This window comes from Caretta caretta, chromosome 2, assembly GCF_965140235.1.
Source record: "Caretta caretta isolate rCarCar2 chromosome 2, rCarCar1.hap1, whole genome shotgun sequence".
Taxonomy (NCBI): domain Eukaryota; kingdom Metazoa; phylum Chordata; order Testudines; family Cheloniidae; genus Caretta; species Caretta caretta.
Window position 1 is genome coordinate 211,915,679 of NC_134207.1, and position 26,148 is coordinate 211,941,826.

A 26,148-nucleotide genomic window follows, 5' to 3' on the forward strand; every position below is an offset into this window, starting at 1 on the left:
GGGAGATATATAATTTCGAATGGAGACTCTTAGTTGCGAGAAGTTTGATAAGAGTCCAGTTAAAAATATCATTTTTCCCTCCAGTATTTTATTTTCAAAGCATTAGGCTTGATAAGCCAGCTTTACATCAAAGCGTCTGGACTACCAGCCTCCAGTACAAGCATGGGTATTTTCCATATATTGGGCTTCTGATTTTAGGTTTTAACCAAAAACAACTGATAAAAAAACTGATAAAACACCCTCAAAATAAATAAATAACCAACCCACACTGAAATTGGTGTTTATCCAATAAACAGAAATATACCAGAAATAGTTACTCAAGCTGTGCTAATTTCACTCCTTTCCAGTGCAGTTTGTTTATTCAGGCACTACCTAGGCTCCCTGGCTTTCATCTAAGGGCTTGTATACACAGAGAATGTGATTTCCAAAGCACACTAACCTGTCATGCATAAATTCATCCCTGTAGACCTTGCTGGTGCATGCTAAAGGTTACCTAGTATGCTTTAACATAATGTGTTACAGTACAGTAATACAGTATAGTACATGTATATACCAAGGGAAAGTCCCCAAAACACCCCACTCTGTGGACACCTCCACAGAACTCAAAAATTGCTAAACTCCCCCCCCCCCCCCCCGCCCCAAACCAGAAGCCATATCCATATACCATATTATATGGCTTTGGGTCTTTAATGTTTGTAGAAGTGCTTTGGAGATGTATTTAAGTGTGAATTATCTCCCGAATGGTATAGCTGCCAGAACCACTAAATTTGGCTTGTGGTTCTTACATCCAAAGACTCATAAAGTTACACTCACAGCATAAGATGTACAATGGTCACAATATTTATATAAATTATTTGATCTTAAATACTAGTGTGGACCAGCTTTTAAGGTGTATATCCATCATGCAAAAATATCCCATGTTTCTGACCTCAGTTATTTTTCTGCATTGTGGGTTTAACATTTGTGAGCCTAGTTTAGTGCTCAAGAAAGGAAGTAAGTCTCCATTCACTACAATGGAGTTACAATCGACTATGCTAATGATTATTTTGGCCTTGTGACTGTAGACTTAAAAAATGCTAGCAGCCATCAAAGAAGAAATATTTTCAGCTTACGCAATCTAATCATAGTGTCATATACTTCCTCCCTCACAGAGTGCTCAAGATCTGATCATTAGCATACTAATGGGGATTATTCACATTTTGATTTTTAATTTTGAAGGTTCTATTGTTTGTGGCTTTATATTTTGTTATATTTGTGCTTATTTCTGGTACTGATGTGTTTTCATCTTCAGGAGTCATCTTTGTGAAAGGTGTTCCTAATATTCTTATCTTACGATTCTTAATTCTTCTCTTTAGGGACTTTTTGTAAAGCATTTCAAGCATTCAAGCCCTTTGTTAATTCAAAGGCAGATTATAATATTCATTGATTCCATGTGTTAGTCACCTTTGTTGAATGGCTGAGCAGGTCAGGGTTTATTTGATGCAGATTTTCTTAATTCTGTTAAACATTCTGATAAAGAGCAAACCTGCAACATTTTACTCTTGCTCTGGAGAGAATGTTTGACCTGGATTCTATTTTAATGACGAGAGCCATCCATTTCAGATGCATTGATTGGTAGAGTATGATTGTCATTTCTAACAGAGGCCATGGGACTGCAGATCAACTCTTCTGCAGCTATTACTACAGTCCAGCCTAAGGATCAGAAAAGCAACTACTATCCCTTGAAAAGAAAAGGAGTACTTGTGGCACCTTAGAGACTAACCAATTTATTTGAGAATGAGCTTTCGTGAGCCACAGCTCACTACACATCTGATGAAGTGAGCTGTGGCTCACGAAAGCTCATTCTCAAATAAATTGGTTAGTCTCTAAGGTGCCACAAGTACTCCTTTTCTTTTTGCGAATACAGACTAACACGGCTGTTCCTCTGAAACCTGTTACTATCCCTTGGACACCTGTGGTAAGGGTATTCCTGGCCAGTGCAATCCCCAGCTTCTATTCAATGCTCCCTTCCGCAATAGCATGTTAGTTACATGCAGCTAATCTCAGTAGCGCAGAAGAAGTACAGAGGGCCCCCTTCACAGCTTACACCCTACCCATGCCAGAACAAATCTATTATAAGGCTTCTGTAGTGTGGAGTGCTGTGCATGGGGCTGTTTCCTTTATCATGGACAAGCAACAGAAAGAACATAGAAACTAGAAGAGAGTGCATCAGCAGCCAATGTGAAGAGGGTATCCTGAAACTGAAACTGTTTCAGCAATTCATGCCTTTGGTAAAAGGTACTTATCAGGCATAGTAGAAGGGAAATAATGAATAGGTGAGCAGAAAAAACAGAAGAACTACATGACCTAGAGTATTTTTTTCCTCATTTAGACTCGTTTACCTGAGGAGGGTCAAGTCTTTTCCAGAAGAGGATCACCCAAGCAGGCTCAAGGAAAATGAAAAAAGGATTTTTCTTCTTGCTGGATTGTTTTCATTTAAGGCTCAGGAAAAGCAGAGCTGTCTGAATATTGAGTATTCTATACAATACAGCTTTCACTGAGTCCTCAATGGAAATGAGCCAGCAAGAAAAAGAAATCAACAGGCAGGCCTGTCCACATGCTTTAACTGACTACCAAAATACACTATTTGCTTCATATTTTTTCTTGAGGGACTCCTCCTTTTAAAATATATTTCCTTCATGGGAGGCTTGAATAGTATTCCCTGAACCTTAGAGAAATAACACAATAATGAAGTAGGAAGCATTCGGTGCTAGAACAAACAGGCATGAGAATGAGATGTGATAAGACTGGCAAAACACCAAAGGAGCAGAAGAGAGAACAACTGACCATTATTATATTTGGAGTTAGAAATCATTCTATTGGGACGGACCAATAAACATCTGTCCATGCTATGATCAAAGGATCTTCCACTCTCCTAACCCTCCCAACCTGCCCCTCTACGTGAAACTTGACATAAAGAGAATATAAACTCTGAAAATCAAAAGTTTTGTCAACCCTGGATGCTGCAGCAGCAGCCATGGAACTGTTACGTCGGTGCTCCAAACTTCTGGCTCCAAATTAGAGATAAAGATTCCACGCCATCCAACCCTTGCATGGGTAGTCAGGGTAAAGCCTGCTTATTTAACGTTAACACAGGGATCATAATCTGGGTATTTCTAAGGCTCCCGCCAAGACCAAAGTAAATGAATTCCAACAAATGTAAAAGCTTATTTTGAGCCACTGCTGGAATTTAAACCCACAATCTCTTGTTAATCTTTACCAACTATTTCTCAGACTGTAGCTCTTTGAAAAGTTTCATATATGTACTTAACTGACAAACTGTAGAATTATTGTTCTATATAGTTTGTCAACAAGATGAGTTAACTGATGCTGTATCTCTATGGAAGTCAACAGCATTAACTAGCTGATTAACATGGCCCAGTATAGCAATGTCTTGTATTTATCTTTTATTCTGTTCAGTGGTTTACTAAATTAAGAGGTATTTGTTTTTTAGTATTTTATAAGCACAGGATCTGTGTAAATTGCTACTTGGCAAATCTCATTTAGCAAAAGTTCCATTCTCGTGTCAGGTATTTGTTTTATTTGGCTTAACTGAACTGCAAATTTCCTTTCGTAAACGTTTCTGAACAAGAGATCCTTTGTCAATGGCAGGAAAACTAATCTTTTATCTATGCTTAGAGGACATTTAGTGAGACGTGCAACTTTGCAGTATTTTCTCAGATTTTATTTTGTGCTCCAACCTTAATCCAAATGAAGGATCAAATTTTACCTTAATTTACACACCCACGCAACTCCCCATGCCACAGACTTCCATGGGTATAAGTGAATTTGGTGCTATTTTTAATGCAACTGTTAAGTAGAATTACAAGCAATAGTTAAATAGAATAAAATAGTATATTTTTATCAATAATACATGACAAATGTGTCAACAAGAATGAGTAAAATTCTGTGTTTTAAATTATATCTCTTTATGCAAGCATGTTTCTTTTTCTCTTTCACAGATGCAATACAGCAAATACATAGGTCAGAATTGTTACCTCCATACATGAGCTCTGCAAACGTACAAAAACCACAAACCAGAGGATCTCCTCACAGGGAAATACCCCCATTGGAATAGGGCTGTATGGCAGGATGGAAGCAAGAAAAATGATCATCTACCACACCTGGCATAGGGGCATACCAGGGAGGGAGCAAAGAGGCATGGCTGTCCAATTACTCTTACTGCTAGATGTCCATAGGGAGCTGTTGTAGCACAGTGAGAGTTAGGGAAAGGATGCAAAGAATTCTATAGTGCAAAGATGCCTTAGTCACCCTAGCCCAGGGGTTCTCAAACTGGGGGTCGTGAGGTTACTACATGGGGGGGGTCACGAGCTGTCAGCCTCCACCCCAAACCTTGCTTTGCCTCCAGCTTTTATAATCACATTAAATATACTGAAAAGTGGTTTTTAATTTATAAGGGGGGGGTCACACTCAGAGACTTACTATGTGAAAGGGGTCACCAATACAAAAGTGTTTAAGAACCACTGCAGCCACTCCCTCAAGCCCAGCCCATGTTGAACTCAGCTCAGTCATAGGTCAAAACTTCAGGGCGAACGTGATCATTCATATTTTATAGAGGACACCAAATACAGGATGTCACTGTTTCATAAGCAACTTGATATTAAACTTTTTTTCTCATTGACATTTAGTTTGGTTCATTTTTAATTAAAAAAACAAAGCCAAAAACAAAACAAAAAAACCCACACCATGAAAGTTAACTGAAGTTATTCCATTGTTATGTCATTTAATAGTACTGAGTAAATCTTATTGAATTAGACATTAGCTTGTTACATATACAACAATTAATTAAAGCTAAGATGCTGTTCCCATCATAAATCTTATTTTATAGGGTTATAATTTGGACATTTTAATTAACTCCAGGCTGAAACTTGGCATACAATTTTAATACCTAAGAGTACATTTTACTCTACAAAGTTACTAAAATTGGTTAAACCCTTTTCTAGTGCAGGAGGTTAAAGGTGGGGGGGGAGGGGATTTAATTTCATGACTAAATTGGTTTATGAATTTAGAGCCATTTGCATGCATGGCCCTCAGTCTGCATGCAGGACCCCTATTGAAGTCAATAGAACTTCTGCCTGTCAGTGCCCTATAGCCTGCACTTTGGGGCTAAGGCTTGTTGGAATATCACCTGTATAACCTGTGTAAGGAATTTAAGTTCTCTCTCAACATTAATGTTATTTTTTCTTTCTTGGGGTGGGGGGTGGGGGGAAGTATGAGGGGAAGAAACAATCACCCCTTTACTGGGCTGAACAGTATTGATGAAACAGTTAAATGTTTTCACTCTGACTATAAACTGTACCTTTGCTTCATCATTTAGCGCTACAATGACCTGCATTATCCATACTGAAAACAGCACATAGGAATAACACACACTGTACGTGCAGACAGAGGGTGGCACCATGAAACTCTTTATCAGAGTTTCTCTCTCTCTCCTTAACCTTATGGGCTGCTCCGATGGGAACGTTGTTCCTCCTGCAGTTTTCTTTAGAAAGTCGATGCAACGTCAAAGGGACAGGAATTAGGCAGGATGCACCTGGCCTCCAGGGAGGAGCCCGTTCCCAAGGCACACGGGGAAGGATCCTGCAGGATTAACCTATCTCCAACCCTCCAGCTGTCAAGTGCAAGTTTCCCAAGACTTATGGCTCCTGCTGGCAGTTTCTATGAGTCAGGAGCCCTGCACCTTTCAGGCGCCACTGTCTCCAAACCTGCCCGGCAGCTGCTCACCTGCCCCCCGTTCAACCCACTCACGAGAGAGCAAAAAACCGACCCAAAACAAAGCCCGGCAACTTACGGCGCTGGCACAGCCCCGGCACAGCTGCGAGCACACTGGCTGCCCGCAGCATGGGGCCAGGCCCTCGTTGGCATTTCTGCAGAGAGACGATTCCAGCAGTAAGAAAAGCCAGGAGTGGGATCCACATAATGCGAAGCAGACGGCACCTCTCCCTGTCCTGGCGGCCAAGTCTCGGCTGGGCGGCTCGCTCGCTCTCAGCCCCGCCGGGGGCTCGGGCGGCTGCGGGGGAGGAGGAGAAGCGGGAGGAGGGACGCACCCTTCGCAGGTAGGAGGCAGGGCAGGGGCGGCGTGCGGCGCCGCATGTCAGGGGGAGCGTAGGGACCCCCGAGCCCAGCGCAAAGCCACTTGGCGGCAGCAGGAGCCAGGTCCTTTCCGGGCAGGGGCGGCGGGTGCCTCCATCCGCCCCCAGCCCGGCTCACAAAGGGCTTTTGTCTCCCCCTGCCCGGCGGCGGCGGCACTTGGCAAAGCCCCAGAAGCAAGGCGTTACGCTGCCCCCCCGACTCAGGGCACCACCCTCCCGCGGGGCCCGGCCCGCCAGGTGGGCTCTGCCGGGGCAGGGTCGGTGGCCCCGGGCTGCCCCTCCCCGGGAGCAGAGAAGGCTCTGGGCGCGCGGGCCGCCGTTGCTCCCGCCGGCGTGCGGCGAGTGCGGCGAGTGCGGCTCGCGGGGTCCCGCGTTGCTAGGAGACCACCAGCGGCAGGGCAGGCTCCGAGCCCGTCCGGGTGCTGGGGGCGCTGAGCTCCGGCTGCGGCGCGCGGGGCGGGGCGGGGCGGGGCGCCCAGTCTCCGCCCCCGCCCGGCTCCCTTTGTTGCGCCGAGCTGCGGAATCACGGCGCTTCTCCCCGCCCCGTCTTCCGCGGCGGTGCCTAGATCCAGCGGGGCCGAGCGGGCGCCTGCCTTGGCACGGCGTCCCCAGCCTCAGCCCCGCCCCCTCCTCCCCCTGACCCCCCCATCCCTCTGCCATTGCACCCCCGGGGGGGACCCAGCCTCGCGACTCCCGTGCACCCCACCATCCGGAGTCCTCCTGCACCTCCTCCCCTGCCCCCTTCCCCGCACCTGCCCCCACTGCACTCCCTCGCCCTCCCTCCGCACCCGTTCCCCTGCGTCTTCTCCCCTCGCCCCCCACGGCACCGCCTCCCCTCGCTCCCCCCGCACCCATTCCCCTGCGTCTTCTCCCCTCGCCCCCCACGGCACCGCCTCCCCTCGCTCCCCCCGCACCCATTCCCCTGCGTCTTCTCCCCTCGCCCCCCACGGCACCGCCTCCCCTCGCTCCCCCCGGCACTTCCTCCCCTCACCCCCCGGCACCTCTTCCCCTTGGCCCCCTGCTCTCACGCACCCTCCATCCGGAATCTTCCATCCCTCTTCACCTCCTCCCCTCGCCACCCCCCATCCGTCCCCAGGGCACTTCTCCGTCCCCCCGCCCCACCCCACAGTCCTCCCCTGGACCCCCTTGCTCCCATCCCTTGCATGTGAGGAACCGCAGTTGTCTCTGCAGCCCCAGGATCCTCCTAGCCTCCCGTCTGTGCAAAAATGGGAAGAGGGCAGTACATCTCAATCACACCCTGCATGGTAGGGCAGATCTGGCAGCAGTGGGTACCATGTTCGCTGTAAGGTTTCCCGCTATATGAAGCCTGACCAGGGTATTTGTGCTGAATGTTGGCATCTGCCCTTGTACGCACGCACTCTCTCTGTCACACACCTCTTGGATAATACCTCTGCTCCCATATCTCACCACCTGTGCTGCCCAGTTGTAACTCCTAGTTCACCACCATTTGATTGCCTAGCTCCCTTTTCTCCTAGGATGCCTTGTCCCCATTGGGAATGCCTGTGACCCTATGGAAATACCCTAGCCCCCTTCCATGCCACTCTGTGTTGGTTCTCTTTTAATACTTATTTTACTCTACCTCAGATCAGGTAAAAACAAAAATAAATTAGTTTGTAACCCCTCCTTTATCTCCGCCTGTCACCCCTCTCAGGCAGTCTTCTAATCTGGGTTTCCACCCCCTCAGGCAAAGTAGGAGTGTTCAAAGGTTAAGACTACTCCTGAGTGAGTTAGTAAGTGAGTGGAAAGTACCTTGCTTTCAAGCAAAAGCTAGGAAACTCCCTCCCTGTCCCCAGGTACATTCTGTCACTTGTACCTATCACAATAACATCTCAAATCTTAAGAAAATTTAACTCAATTCAGTTTATTAAATCATTTATTTTGGGGCTCAGTTTTCAAAAGATTACATGTTGCTTTGTTTACATCTGAGAGGACCAGGATTTGTGCATCTAAGCAGCCACATGTGGAATTAGACAAGCATGACATGTTTCAAACCATGTAGATACACATGCATAGCCGTACAGCTTGTTCTTTATCAGTCAAAAGTTCAAGGGCCTATGAATACAGTCAAGTTCTTTCGATTTTTGGCTGTCTTTCTTGATTATTTAGATTAGCTCTTCAGGGGCAGAGATTCTAGGCACTACTATAATACAAATTAAAATTAATCTAAAAATATACCATAACACTTAAGCTTCCATTATTGTTGACATCAGTGGACATGTAGGACAGGGTACTTATCCAGAAATGGTATAAACGTTTGTCTGTGTTATTGATTTGTATAGAATTAATAATTCATTCAAATGTAACTGAAACATAATTCTTGACAAAATGACACCTAACAGTACCTGTCACATCTAATGCCCTTAAAAAGTGAGGATCGCAAAGCACTTTCCAAGCAATGCACTAAGCCTCACAACACTGTGAGATAAGCATATTTTATTTTCCCCATTTTAGAAATTGAAGAAAGTAAAGCTTAGGTTAAATCACTTGCCTAAGATTACAGCGTAAATCTGGGGAAGAGATGGAAATGGAACCAACATCTCCACTGCCAAACTGGTGTTTTAAAATGCTACACTATCATTCTGTCTCAAAATTTCCCCCTTCCTAAAATTAATTTTGGGTACCAGACCTCAACCTATGAAGGCCCTAATGTGGAATGCAAACAGACTCATAAATTATGGGAACAAAAATTATTCATTCAAGGAATTTAATGCTGTGGGATCCATTCCTTTGGCATAAAATAACTCTACAATTTCAGTTTTTGATGTAAAACAATAAAAGGGAAGGACTGCCAAGTTTGTATGGAACCTATGTAACTTTGAGACTGAAATGAAGCATGTTGGGGACACCCTAAGCTTGGCTCACTCTTATCCACAATGTCTAAATAATTGTGTCAAGACACTCCAAATAAATCTGGAATATTTTAATTAGTCTGCAAGACCTAAAAAAATCCTGCAATGGCGACCTGATTACAGGTGACCTGCATTATCAAAAACCTATTCAAAGTTGTCTGGGTGGCTAACATCTTTCTGAATGTAGTCTTGGAGTTTTTATATACAAATAAAAGCTTGTTTTCTACTTTCAAGCAAATATTGTAAGTCAGAAAGTTCCATTAGAAGGGAATATAACTTTGCAATTTTATTTGTTTGAGGATATCTCACAGAATTTTCACTCTTCGGGTCTCTAGCACAATATTGGCTATGAACACTAGTTGTGGGAGGCCTGCATATCCCTCCCCCATCAGTAGATGGAACATGTGAGTGGTACAGCCCACTGGTAACCTCCTCAGTTTCTTTTTCAAGCAAAATAATGAAATACTCCCTTGTGTGCTGCTATAAAGACACAACCTACCACTTTAAAAGCAAAGTTTCTAAACTCAAAGGGGAGGTGGGTGAGTGAAAATTTGTGTGACAGTCTCTGCAGACAAGGAGAATTACAAGAGAAGAAAATTCCCTTCAGGAGATTCTTACTCTAAGGATTAGGTAGTATGAGGAAAAGCAATACTACTTACTAATTCAGGCAGTGATGAAGATAGAGGGCCATGCTAAACAAGCAACTGAAACGTTTTTGGTTGAACCAAGGAAGGGATCAAGTACCTCCAAACAGCATGAGAGCTAAACCCGAAGAGCTTTAACAATGCATTCCATAAAAAAGAAAAAAGTTCATAAAAGCAAAAACAAGGGACATCCCAAAAGAAACAAAAGCTCTAGGGGACTGAGAAAGCTTGCACCCCTCTGCTTTGGAGATTGGCCTCTGAGCTCTTCATAATTAAAGCCCTGCAAATCTGCAGATATCCACTTTATATCCGCTGATATTCACAATGCAGATATCCACAGACCATTTTTGAGGATTGCGGATCTGATGTGGATAAAAATTCTGTATCTGCACAGGACTCTATCCATAATCCAAGTGAGGTTTGAAGAATACCAACAATATTGTTTTATAAGTGTATGCCACAAGGGTCACGTAGCTACCTGTATCTGAACAGAATTAAAACATCTCTAAGCATGACAGTGAAAACTGCTCTACATTAGATAGCAGGAACCATTTTGTGAACTTAAATTATATAAAAGAACTAGGAGTAATTGTGGCACCTTAGAGACTAGTTATTCATCACAGTAGTGAGAGATGGAAATACGGATATCTTTTTGACAGTGAGATCCAAGGAACTAGTCTCAGAAGAAACAAAGCTGGATAGACCACAGGTGCCTTTAATCTAAGAAAAAAAACCAAATCTTTTTAATGTTGAATTTGGGGAGAAGGACTTCACCAAAATGAACATATAGGCACTAATTAAACACTGAAAACATAGAATAGTGTGGATCAGTCAGCAGAGCCTGAAGACCATTTGCTGTGCAGATTGATATCATTGTCACCAGGAAATGAGTAAGTCTAAGCACAACAAATATTTTGTCTAGATGGATTTAAGAACTCACAGTGCAGGGGAGTTTTAAATATGGGTTTCCTTGTGTGAAATGGACAGCGAGGGGCTACAGAAACACTGGACCACCGTCCATTTAGGTCCAGAGAGGCCAACGTATCTACCCCATAAATGAAGTATGCAATTTGTCTGAAAACTAGGCAAATGAAAGGTGATCAAGCAGTTCATGAGGACCAGGTAAGGAGACCCAAAGGACCTGTGAGCACAATACCACAAACCTGAACTATGAATATTTTTGGCAGATTTCTTCCAAGAAATAAACATCTGAGACACCTTCTCAGAAACACCATGCCCCCAGAACTCTGCATTAAAAGGGGAGTGTTCCCAGGGTGGGATGGAGCAAATGCCAAAGGTTTGTCCTTTTATCTTAGGGTATCACCTTGCCATCTGCAACAGAGTTGAAAACTATGGTCACCACAACTTGAATTGCTTGCATAGCACTGCCACGGATAGATATGGACAGTTCACTGAACCTGTAGACTTCATCCAACTCAAAGCACGTAGAGACTTCATAACTGCACTATAAAATCTGATATGGTAGCAGAATAACCTAATATGTCTAAAAATCATGTCTGAAATTAACTCAATGCTAAGACACAACATGCATCTACTGAACAGCAAGTCAGTTTCTGGTACAGAATAAATTATAGTAAAAATATTACATTTCATATGGTTATGGTTTTCAAATGAAAAATAATAGAAAAAATTAAAAGCAATATATTTTAATATACCAATAGCAACTGATCTACACATAAGAAATGTATGGCTTTGGAAATGTAGTTTGTACTTATTTAAAATATGAAGATTGGGTTTTCATATATAATTTCAAACATGAAAGTTACACAAGTCAGCTTCATTAATATAGTGTTTACTTCATACACAATTAAAATAAATTAGAGAACTTCTGATATAACTAAACTAAATTAATTCTAAGTTTTCTCCTGCTTCTCTACATCTCCTATGTCTATACAACCTCACTATGAATTATTACTTTTTAAATAATAGTTTACTATCTTTTTAGACTATGGTACTTAGTTTTACATTTTAGGCCTTCTCTTGCTCCCATTGACATTAATCTGAACAGGTCCTGGTCTTCTGCCACACAACTATATAGAAGAGCCACATACTTGTCCGTTACATACAATCATACTTATTTTGCTTTTTTACTTTGAATTTAAAAGGCATCTCTTTTGTGGCCATTATATCAAAGAATAAAGAAAATCAGTGTGTTAACTTGTCTTCTTGTTCCACAAATGTGCAATAGCTGGACTATTCAAACTCAACAGCTGGTCTCATAGAATAGAGGTACCTGTAGCTTCTATAAAAATAGCACTTCACCACTGACTGACAAACCTTATCTACCAACCCACAAGGATGTGTGCCTGTTGAAAGTTGTAGTTCTCTCTTTTAGTGATACAGACTACATGATACACCATTTTTTCATGCCCATCGTAATTATGCATACAATTCCAATTATCCTAATCCAATATGGTTAATATTATTGAAACACTGGAATGCGTTACCTAGGGAGGTGGTAGAATCTCCTTCCTTAGAAGTTTTTAAGGTCAGGCTTGACAAAGCCCTGTCTGGGATGATTTAATTGGGGATTGGTCCTGCTTTGAGCAGGGGGTTGGACTAGATGACCTCCTGAGGTCCCTTCCAACCCTGATATTCTATGATTCTATGATTAATATGCTGCACATCTTTGAAAAAAGCTGTGATACATTTCATTATAAGATGTAAACATTTTGCACATTGGCACTTATTTTTCATGGCATAACACTGTTTGGTAATAATTTCTAGTTTTAGAGGACAAAATGCTAGATATTATTAATGAGAAGATACATAGAAGAAGATACTAGGTCAACATCACTGAACTTCAGAATCCACATGTGAGGAAAAGAGAGTTCTCCCGTCAACATAATTACTCTAGCCCCTGCAAGCCGCAGTAGCTATGTTGGTGGGAGAAGCTCTCCCACTGACACAGAGTTGTCCATACTAGTACTTAGGTTGGTGTAACTTATGTTGCTCAGGGGGATGGCTTATTCACACTCCCGAGTAACAACTTCTACCGTAAGCTGTAGTGTGTACATAGCCTATCTTCTTGACTTCACTGAGTATATGTGTCAATGACTATTGTCATGCAGGAGACAGGTTTAGTAGTAACTTCCCTTTCCTTGCTTTTCAGCCCAGTGGAGTCTGGTATGTTGCATTTGTGAATGATATTGTTCACCATTTATTTGGATTTAAATATAACATGAAAGAAGTCCTCTCCTGTGTTCTAAGTACCAGGACCATTACTTTAAAATAAAATAAATAAATAAAAGAGGTACAAAATCATTACAAACACGCACACAGTACATTTCTTCCCCTTATTCTATATATCCATCAGTCAATCAAATTCTATGTATGAATCTATGTATGTATATTACAAATCAGAACTGTGCACTCTTCACGTCCCCCTAATTCCCAGAAGGGAATTCTTCTCTCCTTCGTATTGAAGACTATTTCCCCTATTCGGCTTCCCTCTTTGCTTTCTCTATTTATTTTACTCTCCTTTCCACTGTTTTCTTCCCCATCACTTTAACCGGACACCTCAGTTATTCCCCCAAACCTGTAACAAGATAGGGTCAGTTTTAGCACAGAAAAGAGAGGAATATCCAAAGGATCCTTATAGTATCACTACAGTTACTAGATAGGCTACAACTACACTGCATATAGGATGAGTGATTCATAGACACAATGCTAGTTTCATGACATTTGGCGCACTCAATTATGGACTGACAAATACAGGTAAAAATCCAAAGGCAAACTTTAATTGTTGACTTTTCCATTAGAGGTCACCAAGAGGTTATCAGTCTAATGGGAGGCATTTCAACTATTCAAGTGCTATGTTTAAAGTTACAATCTTGAAATTTGGTGTGCTTATTATGTATGGAACACGCTCTCTGACCTGATCCATAAAGCTGCTATCCTCTCCTCCTCCAAATCCCATCTCATGACTCACTGAGGCCGTGACAACTACAAGAAGTCAGGAAATGCTTAATGGCCAGGCTAAGGAACAGTGGAGTCCAGCAGTTGAGAGGCATTTGGAGAAATCATTTATTGACTTATGTAATATTACAAGTGTTTATTTGTATAAAGTGTAGATATATTTACTTTTCTCTCCACCCCTTTTCTCTCTCTCTTTGGGGTAGGAACCATGTTTGCAGGTATGTTTGTGCAGCACCTAGCACAATAGAGCCCCAGTTCTGAAATAAGAACAATTCATTCATTATGGATAACTCTTCTCTGACAGGTTTCAGAGTAACAGCCGTGTTAGTCTGTATTCGCAAAAAGAAAAGGAGTACTTGTAGCACCTTAGAGACTAACCAATTTATTTGAGCATGAGCTTTCGTGAGCTACAGCTCACTTCATCAGATGTATACCGTGGAAACTGCAGCAGACTTTATATACACACAGAGATCATGAAACAATACCTCCTCCCACCCCACTGTCCTGCTGGTAATAGCTTATCTAAAGTGATCATCAGGTGGGCCATTTCCAGCACAAATCCAGGTTTTCTCACCCTCCACCCCCCCACACAAATTCACTCTCCTGCTGGTGCTAGCCCATCCAAAGTGACAACTCTTTACATAATCAAAATAGCCCGACTTGATTATGTAAAGAGTTGTCACTTTGGATGGGCTAGCACCAGCAGGAGAGTGAATTTGTGTGGGGGGGTGGAGGGTGAGAAAACCTGGATTTGTGCTGGAAATGGCCCACCTGATGATCACTTTAGATAAGCTATTACCAGCAGGACAGTGGGGTGGGAGGAGGTATTGTTTCATGATCTCTGTGTGTATATAAAGTCTGCTGCAGTTTCCACGGTATACATCTGATGAAGTGAGCTGTAGCTCACGAAAGCTCATGCTCAAATAAATTGGTTAGTCTCTAAGGTGCTACAAGTACTCCTTTTCTTCTCTGACACAATTCCAAAGACAAGTAGAATGGTTAATATTTTAAACAATGTATTTCTCATTAGATCAATGGGACAGTCAAGTCAAAGGTAGAGCCATGGCTCTTCTTCAAACAATGAGTATATTAACTTGCAGGACTCTTTGCTTCAAGATAAGGACTCTATGGAGTTTAAAAATACATGAGACATTTATATGAATTTTATCTGCCACTACATTAGCTAAGATAATAGCTCATAAGGGAGATAACCTTTCAAGCTCCAGAATAAAAACCAACCATTAACTATCTGGGGTTAGGGAGAAATGACCCACACAGGCATATTATTGCATAACTGAATAGAGCTTTAATACCTTCCTCAGAAGCATCTGGTACAGGCCACTAGTGGAGACAGGATACTGGATTAGATGGACCATGTGGCAGTTCATCCATTCCTCATTCCTTTCTCCAGTTTGGCAGAGAGGCTTCTAGACATAGCTGATGTGCTCATTAATATTTTAACAGGAAGAGTACTTTGCGAGAAATTGTGGGGACAAGCTTACACTAAGTTCAAAGTCAGTCCATTTGTGTATACTGCCCCAGTGGATTGCTACCTTGACATGTTGGAGCAGCTTGAGTGTTCCCACGATCCTGAGACCAATGTTGACAGGAGTCTTGCACTCCTGTTAGGATCACCCAAGGCCGTAATATCGAAGGTAAGGTTCCAGATGAACAGTGATCTGACCCCCCCCGCAAATCCTCAATGGTAGTGCAGGCAGATGAAGAGATAATTTCTCTCAATGGCTGCGAAGGTAGATAAAAGCTGCAGCAGGATGGTGGTCTCCAATCATCTTGGTTCCTCTGCCATGAGCAAAAGATCCTCATCCTGTCAAGGCCCATGTGGAGTCTGGTGTTCAATCTGTCTCCACATTAAAAGATGCTCACCAAAATTTATTGCTGTTCTCCAATTCCTCAACAAAAAAATGTCCGTAAGGGTCATCAGCAATGGATCTGAAACGGACCCTTTCCTAGTCAAGATCAGAGTCAAGCAAGGCTGTGTCATCGCTCCAATCCTCTTCTCCATCTTCCTTGCTGTCATCCTTCTCCTCATTGCTGACAAGCTCCCCTCCGGACCTGATATCCAATACAGAATGGATGGCAAGTTCTTCAAACTCAATCACCTCCAAACCAAGACAAAGACTATTACTAAATCAGTCATTAAACTCCAATATGCAGACAACTGAGCTCTGTGCACCCATTAGGAAGAAGATCTTCAACGAACAGTCAACATCTCTGAGACCTACAACCAACTAGGCCTCATGCTCAACACCAAGAAAACTAAAGTACTCCACCAACAGGTTCCGAACAGGTTCTGAACCACCAGGATCCTGCTCCCGCAATCAAGATCAACAAAGAGAACCTGGAGAACATCAAGCACTTCCTCTACCTTGACAGCTATCGGTCACAGACAGCCAACATTGACTAGGAGATTCAACACTGTTTCCAATGCACCAGTGCAGCATTTGGACACTTGAGAAAACATGTCTTCAAAGATTGTGACATCAAGAACCAAACCAAGCTTCTTGTGTACCAGGCCATCATTATCCCTGCTCTCCTCTATGGTGCCGAAACCTGGGTCATGTACAGTAGACACCTCTAGGCTCTTGAACAATACAATCAACGGTGCCTACACAAGATCTTCTGAATCAAGTGGGATGACCGACACACCAACATCAGTGTTCTGTACCAAGCCAAAACTTCCAGCATTGAAGCTATGATCATTTGCCACCAACTCCGTTGGGCTGGTCATGTTCTTTGAATGTCAGACACTCGACTCCCAAAGCAAGTCATGTTCTCACAACTGAGCCAAGGCTAATGGATGAGGGTAGGGCAAAAAAAGCAATCAAAGACCCCCTCAAAGCCGACACGAAGAAGAGCAACATCAACATAAACTCCTGGAAAACCCAAGCCCTCGACTGATTAAAGTGGAGAAGGATCTTGTGGCAAGGATCCCAGCATTTTGATACCCAATGAAGACAACAGGAAATGGAGAAACGGTAAAGGAGGAAAGAATGTGCTGCTGTCTGACTCAACAATCTAGATCCCCCCTTCCACCAGGAAACATCTGCCCCAACTGTGATAAGATCTGTGGATCCTGGATTGGTCTCATTAGCTACCTGCGGATCCACCAACAATAACTGGCTATCGTTTCATGGAAGACAATCATCCTCAAACTCTGAGGGATTGTGGACTACAACGTGGTAAAAGCATATAGCTACTTGGAATTCAAGGGCTAGGTCATGAATTCTGTATCTCACACTGAAAGTACTTTAAGCAATTTTATGAGATCTAAACTATTAATGAGAAGAACATTAGAATTTAGTTAATGAAAGATATGACCAGCAAACAATCACTAGCTGGGGTACTAGAGTGGAGAACTTTGGGGCACAAGTGGAAGTAAAAGATTGCAAAGAAATTTGTGAAGATGCCCCAAAATTTAACTGTGGAAGAAGATAAGAACATCTGATTAGACTTTTTCTCTATTCTCTTCCCCATCATGTACAGTACTTAAACCAAGACTGGATGTCTTTCTAAGAGATATGGTATAGTTCAAATTGCAATTACAGAATTTATGCAGAAATTACTGAATGAGGTTTTATGGCCTTTGTTGTGTAGGACATTGTACTAGATGATCTCTTCTGTACCCATCCCCCCCGAAAAAAAATCTATGAATCTTTTAAACTTCCCCTGTTCTATGAACAATTTAATTTCTTATCCTCATGTGAGAGCTGGATTGGATGAGGTGGGTGTGGCCAATAATGCAGGAATTCTGGAGTTGAATGATCATCATGTTACACAAAGTACTGAAAAAAGAATACCAGAGGAGTGGAGGAAAGATAACATAAGACAGGATAGGTGCTTTTCCTGTGGGAGCCTGAGATTTCTTCCTTAGAAAAACCTGGGGTAGAAAATATCGTTTACACGTGGCTGGAGGCATATAGGGCCTGACTGGGTTCTCATGTACACTGGTGTAAATCATAAGTAATGACATTTATTTAAATAGAGCAACACTAGCGTAAAATCAGTGTAATTGAGAAGTCAATCAGCACCATAATTCGGAAAAAATATCATAGTGACAGGTACCTTATACGTAACAACAAAAATAAAGAAACAAAATGCCGTAGTAGATCAGGATATCAGAATAAAATATAACCTGTGCATTCATTCTGAGAAGGGAGAAAATATTTTTAGAAGACACTAAGGCAAACATGATCTTATGCATTTTTTTTCAACATGAAGGTTTAGACACTGTCCTTGTTATATGGAGCACAAGTAAGAGAAGAACACAATAGCGACTTTTTTTTGCTCTTTACCATTAACTGACTAGGTATAAGAGAGGGACAAGAACATGTTGTAACTACCAGAGTTTGAAAATGCATTTATTGGAAACTTGTGGATTTTAATTTTTACAACAGGGGGTTAAAGTGGTGATGTCAGTCAGTACTCTCTTCCCACAAGTGGGTGAAAGCCATCAGTTCTCTGTGGAGTCATGATTTATTTCTTAATACAACATCATTGCCAGATGGTCAAGCCACTTCCTCATAAGAGCACGAGAGGTGTATTCCTGGAGGAGGAAAGGGTAAGCCAAAAATAAAGAAATCAGTCTCTGTGGAGAAGCCAAGTAGATTAGGGTTTGTGAATCAGGATTAGTTTCACAACAAATATTATGCTAGACAGAGTCTGCAGGGGTTGACAGAAAAAAGAGTTCTTAGTTCCCCAACAATTCTTTTAACCTATGACTCTTTCTTTCTTTCTTTCTTCTCTAAAGCATAGTACCATGTAAATTACCCAAACATTAAAAGACTGTGCGTTAAAACAGCTCTAATTCTGTAAAGGAGAGTATAACTTTTATGATAAACTATAGATTAGCTCAGTGGTTCTTATACTATCATTCTATGGATAATATCACGGGCAGATCTCCTCAGGGACCTTTTTTCCAACATCCCAGTTCCCCATTCAAAATTCTATAGTCCACTGGAACAGCTCTGTGGGCCACTGGTGATAAAAAGGACCACAGTATGAGATTCACTGTATTAGATTATCCAATCTAGAGAGATATTTATCAATTTGACTATATAATCTGAATAATAACTGTAGCATTGCCCACAATAATTTTTATAGATGCTTCTTCTTAGCAGATGTGCAACATGCCTCAGGTGGCACGTGACCAGGATTCATCACTGAATTTGGTCCGCTGGTTGGATCATTAGCTTCCCCAGCCTGGGCTGGGTACAGATGGGGAGTGTGACATGAATGCTGATCCATGGCCCCCTTTTATAAATTACTTACTTGTATAAGATTCCACCGTATACAACCGACCTTTTATTGAAATGTCCTAATTTATAATGGATTTCAGACACCTCTGAAGTAGGCAGGTATTATCCCCTTACTACAGATGGAGAAAATGAGATAGAATGAGGCTAAGTGGCTTAGCCAGAGTTACCAAGGCAGTTAGCATCAGAGTGGAGACTGGAGTTCTGCAGGAGAGTACATAAGGGGACGATAGCTATGCTCCTGCCTCCTCTGAACTGCTGGAGTGTTTGCATTCCAGAGGATACACGGAGAGAGCAGTCCATGGGGAATGCAAGGACTGCAGCTGTGCCTGCCTGCTGTGAGTAGTGGCATTTAGTCCATGGGGTCCCTCTGCAAAGCTCATTTCTGGGGCTCCTACATGTTCAGAAGATGTCATTTTCCTACAAAATGGCATCCTCCACAAAGGTAGGGCGCATTCTGGCTCCACTTTCACTGTGTTTGTCACCAGGTTCAAGTAACTGAATCACTATGTCAGAGGGACCCTCACTGAGTCAATGTGATTACATGGGCTGCAGGTGCCTAACTCCACCACTGCATAGTGCCCTCCTCCTTTGCACAACCCATGAGATAGTTGGAAACACTTTGGCCCTCAATTAGCTCAAGAGCCATCTGTTACTTAAAGGTGTGGGGTATGTTTGTTTTTCACTAAAGCCAGTTGGTGTGACCAGAAATTTTCCTCATTTTTAGATCTGTCATCGCAAATCCAGAGGATGTGCAGATGGGAAGAGTTATACTTTTTGGAGGGCTGCCACATGCATACAAGATTTATTTTTTTCAATTCAGTTTTGTCCCTCTAATCTCTTGCAGCTACAGTGACCTTAGCTGTTGCTTATAACAACAGCAGTAAAACATTTCCATGCATAAAGTGTGATGCATGGAAATATTAAGCTGATGGTGTGCCCTTAAAGCATATGAAACCTTTAGGTGGCAGCCAAGGGCTACAATTTGAACTCCTATATTTACTCTTGTGTGCGGTTTATGGACTCTAGTTCTAACAATGTAGAGAATACCTATTAGAAGAATGAGTTTCCAGTCCACCCAGAGGCAAAATTAAATAGAAATTTAACACTTACAGCAAGACGTCAGCTAAATATACATTTAGATACATTGGAATGTAACTGGGACCTCCCTTCCTGGCCCAGCCAGCCACAATGCCTCCACTCTGTTCTCCTGCAGATCGCTTCTGAAAAAACACTTTTCCCATTAAGCCTAAAATCTTAGTTGTTCTGCTAATCTGGCCTGCTACCTCTGGGTCAGGCGCTTATTAGTCCTGGGGCATGCATCCATGGGTGGGGTGGAGGCATACAAGGTGGTATCTCTCTCCTCACCTCCTTCCTGTACCCTGCTCAAGGGCCCATAGCAGTAACAATTATTGTGAGCTGGGACTGCCTGTCCTCTCCATTCCTCCAAGTCATCTGGAAAGGGGAGGAAGGAGAGGGATATCACTCTGCCTTCATCCCCCTTCCCTCCACACTGGCCAACAGAGCAGGGCCAGAGTACAATGATTTGTAAGGAATAATCTAACTATACTGAAAATTATGCCTTTGCGGTCTTGGAGTGAAAGTGAGTCACCAGCGAATTATGTGTCTCAGTGCTGGCCCATTCAAGCGGGAGGGAGTTGTCAGCCCTCCCTATCTAGCTGATTATGTAATGTATTGCTCAATTGTCTACTTTTGCACCAATCCAGAAAAGTCAATGGAAAACCATTGAAGATAAACTATAAACATCAAAACCACTTGGAGGTACAAGGGAACATTATACCAGACAGTGGATCACCCTTTCTGGGAAGAAAGACAAAAGAATGACTCAGAATAGCACAGGGTGGAGAAAGAGACTCTGTATCCATTCACTGAGGAAACGTCTTGTTGAGCAGGGGTGTTTCATGAAAGATTAGATCCTGGTTCTTAGGGAGCCAGCCAGTTCTGCAGTAGACTGAACTTTGGAGCGCTACTTTAGTAGATAGGAAAGGTAACTGTTAGTAAGTGTAGGCCCTACTTTGCATTTTATGATTTTGTTTTGTATTGTGACCATTTCCATCATTCTCTCATTTTTAGTAGAACCTCCATTCTTTCTAAATAAACCTTCTTTTGCTTTATTATAAATCCTCACACGTATTGTGCATTATACAGGAGCAGTGATTTGAGGTAAAACTGGTAAACTGGAGTACACTGTTCCTTTGGGAGCAAAGGATCTGCGATTTCCGTGAGTAGCTAGTGCCAGGGGCTGGAAATCACAGAAGAATGCTTCAAGGGAACTCGGGGACTGGGATGCACCTATTGTTAACCTGCAAGGCAAAGTCAGGGCTCGCATAGCCCAGACAAGGAGTGGCTGAAAGGCTGATGGTGTTAGGAAGGTAGCACCCAGTTACCATAGACAAGACTCCCTCTTGCTAGAGGCCGGGGTAACGAGGTAATTCATAGTCCTAGGTACCCAAGATCGGTCACAATAAGGACTACCATCCTACCATTTTCACATAAGAAAATTGGTGACTCTGCAATGTACACTCTGCAGTTCTAGAAATGGGAAATGGGAAAGACCTTCAAATAGTGGCAAATATTTATTTTATAATCTTCAACATGCTTCACATAATTAACAACTATACATGGAAAAGAATCCGTTTGTTTACTTGGTAGCAAAATGCAACTACCTCTAAAGTAAAATGCAGCATATGCTCTGTTGCCATCTCTAGGATAAATTGCAGTGTTCATTATAATGGCACTAATAACCTTACACAACAGGGAGCAGTGATCCAAATTCAGCAGTGATATAAGTAGTTGTATGTGTTCCACATCAGAAAACATGTGTAAGGGGCCAAGCAGTTTACACCGTTTTAACCATGGCTGTACAACTTCCATTTCAATGGCTTGCAACATTTTATGCTGGGCTGAATTTATGGGTGTTTGTTAAAGTAAGAAGGGCTTGCTTCAGCTGACACCTTCCACAGTTGCTTTTCCTGCTACTCCTTCCACTCTGCATATTGATTAAACTCACAGTATACACCCACTGAATTCCCAATGACTGCAAGCTTAGCAACTACTTTGCTTTTATAACCCCTTACACGCACTATTGGATCAACTCTCCCCACCTTGAAAGTGAGTATTCTGTTTATTCCTAGATGCAATTGGCTGAATTTGGCCAAGGAAGTGAAGAATACCACATCTAATCAAAGTAACAGAGGATCTTAGGTTTCAGAGTAGCAGCTGTGTTAGTCTGCATCCGCAAAAAGAAAAGGAGTGCCATAAGTACTCCTTTTCTTTTAAAGGAACTTAGGTAAGCAGAATGTTGTTAACCGTTATGGAATTTAGCCAGGACACAATAAAAGGTTCCCCTACACTTGCAAGAAGCGACATAGGATATTTAAATTATTAGAAGTGGCTACTAGAGTCTTTCACCCAGAAGACCTGACAACAGTTTCTTTCATGTAAATTTTCATTGATACTGATATCAATTTCATTGATATTTATGTTCACTTACATAACAAAACATTGCAGAATGAATTTTTAGGGCTTGTCTACATTTACAGCACTGCAGAGGTGCCACTGTAGCGTTAGTGAAGAAGCTACCTACGTCAGGAGGAGAGCTTCTCCCAACAGCATAGATACTCTGCCTCCTCAAGAGGTGGTAACTATGTCAATGGGAGAAGCCCTCCCATCAACTTAGTGCTGTCTACACCAGGAGTTAGGCTGGTATAATTACATCACTGGATTTTCCTCACCCCTATGCTGACACAAGTTTGTAGTGTAGACCAAGCCTCAGAAGCAGAGCTGTTAAATGCACTTGTTTTTAATTAAATAACTTATCACTGGGCAAATATCCCATTCAGGCATGCCGTCTCTCAAGGAATAATATTTCTTTTGATCCTATGCTTCATATCACAGTGATATTCCAAATACCTATGATCAGTGGATCATTTATGTTCTCTCCTACGCTGAGCTAGAATAAGTTCTTGTCTGACATTTAACTTCGTAGGGAATGGCATGCCATTTGTTGTTATGGGTGATTTTTAAAATGCTAGTTTGAGAAACATGTTAAAAATAATCTCCCAAGTTACAGTATTTCTGTTGGATTGTAAAATCCTGCCTTGTTTGTGAGAGATAACGGTACAGTTCTAGTGTGATGTAGAAGGAATTTGGCTGTCTGCTCACACAAATAATAATAGCAGTTGTGAGTAATTACCCTGTGGTGAAAATGCCTTCTGAAGTGGCTACATTTGAATTTCTAAGCAACTCCTACTAAACTGCCACATTTTAAGTGGTTATGGTTTTCAAGTAATAAAATGCCCATAAAATACCCTACAATAGCAAGAAATGCTCTGATTTCATTCTTTTCCATTTTTCATATCTTCGGTGACTGACTCTCTTCAACAAATCCTTGTACAAGGTCTGCACAAATGAAAAAAATGGCTGCTAATGAAGCAGCATATCAAAACATCAGTATTTTGATGTGTTAAATGTGTTGGGTCCTGACGTATAATTAAATAGGTCAGGCTAGACACTTTCTGAACGACTCTTGTACACTCCTCTGGCACAATGGAACTCTATAATAAGAGTAAAGAATCTATACAGGAGACAGAACTTTCTCATGGTCCAGTCCAAGACTGTGGAATGAACTCCCACAGCAACTAAGGACTGGCACAAACTTCACCTCCTTCCACTCCAAGTGAAAGGCACATTCCTTTGTCCTATCTTTAACATAAATACATAGCAACATGTATATTTAAAAAAAATACCAAAGCAAGATACTCCTCTGCACACACTTCTCCCCCTGGGGAGAGAATGAGAGAACAAACACCACGTGACAGATGTTAGTCACATTACTTAACGAACTACTGGAAAATGCTCAGATACAATGGTGGTGAGCACAGTGTAAGATACTATATAGAATAGAATAATATGTGTGTCTATATAAAATAGATATTGTCATAGTCTTATAAATAAGAGGATGGCTCACTTTATTCAATTGACTAGTTACTGTATATGTTTACCTTCCTATAAAAATTTTACATACCCCAACCTTTGGTAAACCATAGGTTCCAATATGACTATAGGCAAAAGGCATTTACTTGTTATGTGATCCAAAAACACACAAAATTCCCATGGGCTTCCAATGATGTCTCCATACTTTTAGAGGAAGTTCCTAAACAAGAGGAAGTTTATTTAACCATCGCTTTACGTGATTAACTAATGACCCTCCAATATTCTTTTAGCATGAAAAAGTTACTAATTCCTCTCCTTTTTACAAGGGGAATCTCATTGCCGTGCAGGCTCCTTGTTTCATATTTTTTTAAAATTGTAGATACAGTATATTATCCACCTCAGTTTTTTGCAACATAGTCAACCTATTGTTCATTTTGCTTTTTCACATATTTCAAGACTTTGGGTCACTCTTTTTATCTATTTGTTTGTTCTACTTCTCCAAGTAACATAAAAATTTGTCTTTCAATGCTTCTCTGCCCTACTTTTAGTTTTGTTCTGTCCATTTGGTGAGTGTTCATGATTCTGCTCCACTGTGGCATGGTACATTGATGTTATACTGCATGAGATCTTTGTTGAATGCAAGCGTCAGGATGTCAGAGACTCAACTGTAACATCTTCAGTTTCCTCAATTCTGCTGCAAATCTTTTAATTTTTTCTGTATTTTTCACACATCATTCAAACAAAGAATTGTTGAATGACAAGCATTAAGTGGACTCTGCAAGAGAAATATCCTTTCCATGCACTGAAGCTCAAAATGTTCTAAAACAGCTTATAATTCTGAATATTTCAGTTTTAGGATATCCAACATTAGCTAGCTAGCTAGGGCCTGATTTTCAGAGGTGCCCAAGCACCCTAGGCACCAACTAAAATAAACTGGATTTCAGACTTAAAACTTGAGATGCAGTGTACACACAGCAACCACAGAGACACCCACCCACCCACACAGATTCTTTTTCGGGGAAACTGATGTTCATTCCTAACTAAGGCCACACTGCAGTTGCATGTATATTTTTTCCTAGATAAATGCTATTGATCCTTAGTAATCCTGCTTTAAATGATTATGCTCAAAGTTAGAAATCTTTCAGTGCTATTTTGATTAACAATCTAATAATTACAAACAGTTGTTCATGTCCATTATCTTTAGTTTCACATAAGAGTAAAGCAAAGGCACCTATCTTTTTTATATTATCACCCTTCATCAGGATGAACAACACTACTTTCTTTCTTTATTAAAGATCCCTGAATCATTTTCATACCATTTAAGTATACTGTCCTAATTTATATCCAGAAATTATTTTCTGAACTGTACATGTTTATCATATCAAGTAGATTTTAAAAACATTTCTCTATTGGCTGATGGTATAATACCTGTCTTGTAACTGATTATGCCTGAGAGAGACAATAGTGTCTCCAGACAGCCTTTATCTAAAGTTATCAGCTAAATCACGGACAGTTCATTTTCTCCTTTTTGTTTGTAATCTATGCTGGAAATACAACAGTGTGATTCACTGTTATATAAAGCAGGTCCATATTTTCTTCTCGACTGTATGCCTCTTGTCAAAGAATTCACATGCCAGCACTAATGTGGAAGTGGCATCACTGGGAAAGAATGTGCAGACAGAATAACAGTATTTATTTCTTTCGCCAAAATATTCAACCTATTTAAAGATCTTACAGCAGGCAGATGGGAAATGCCTAACAAAAATACAGGCCAAGAGGATGTAGAGAAAGAACAGGTTAGGATAGACCATCTGTGAAAACTTTTTGAATGTCAGATATAAAACTTGAATAGTTGGCATAAATAAATGAAAGCCCCATTATCTCCAGATGATGCAGATGTTGGGTTTGTCTTAAACTATTACAGAATTGCTTTGACTTTGTAGCAGTAACATAAGATAATGCTGGTAAACATTTACTATCATCATCTGAGTTGAATTCAGTAGGTTAACCCCCTAATATTCTCCTGCCCGTGCAAAGAGAGGTCTTTCTTCTATGCTAGTTTATACACAGCTTTTTCAGTTTGGTATATTGTGCAATGCAAGAAGGCTGATTTTGGTCAGCCAAATCTGGCAATTCTATGTGAATTCCTGAAATTGTTTTAGTGAAAATCGAAGTGGATCATTTTACCACTAAACTTACAAAGACTTCGAATTCGGTACATGAAATCTTACTATAAAATAACAGAGTATATAGTTAGGGATTCAATTTTTCTCATTTTCACTGGTTATTTTTGTGCCTAGTAAGTTTAGAATAA

General features: G+C 41.5%; 1 protein-coding gene and 1 long non-coding RNA gene across 4 annotated transcripts in view; one reads left to right on the plus strand and one right to left on the minus strand.

Moving 5' to 3' along the window:
* Positions 1–6,600, minus strand: part of ITGB8 (integrin subunit beta 8) — a 73,338-nt gene extending 66,738 nt beyond the window's left edge. The window contains exon 1 of one of the 3 annotated variants that reach the window (XM_075125804.1): positions 5,852–6,600. In XM_075125804.1, coding sequence (XP_074981905.1) covers positions 5,852–5,978 — 127 coding nt within the window. In that variant the 5' untranslated portion in view covers positions 5,979–6,600. The remainder of the gene's footprint in view (positions 1–5,851) is intronic. The other 2 variants (XM_048838349.2, XM_048838348.2) reach the window with 2 other exon arrangements.
* LOC142071182 (uncharacterized) overlaps positions 6,055–26,148 on the plus strand; it is a 59,370-nt gene continuing 39,276 nt past the window's right edge. Inside the window, exon 1 of the long non-coding RNA XR_012667223.1 lies at positions 6,055–6,116. This is a non-coding gene — a long non-coding RNA (uncharacterized LOC142071182). The remainder of the gene's footprint in view (positions 6,117–26,148) is intronic.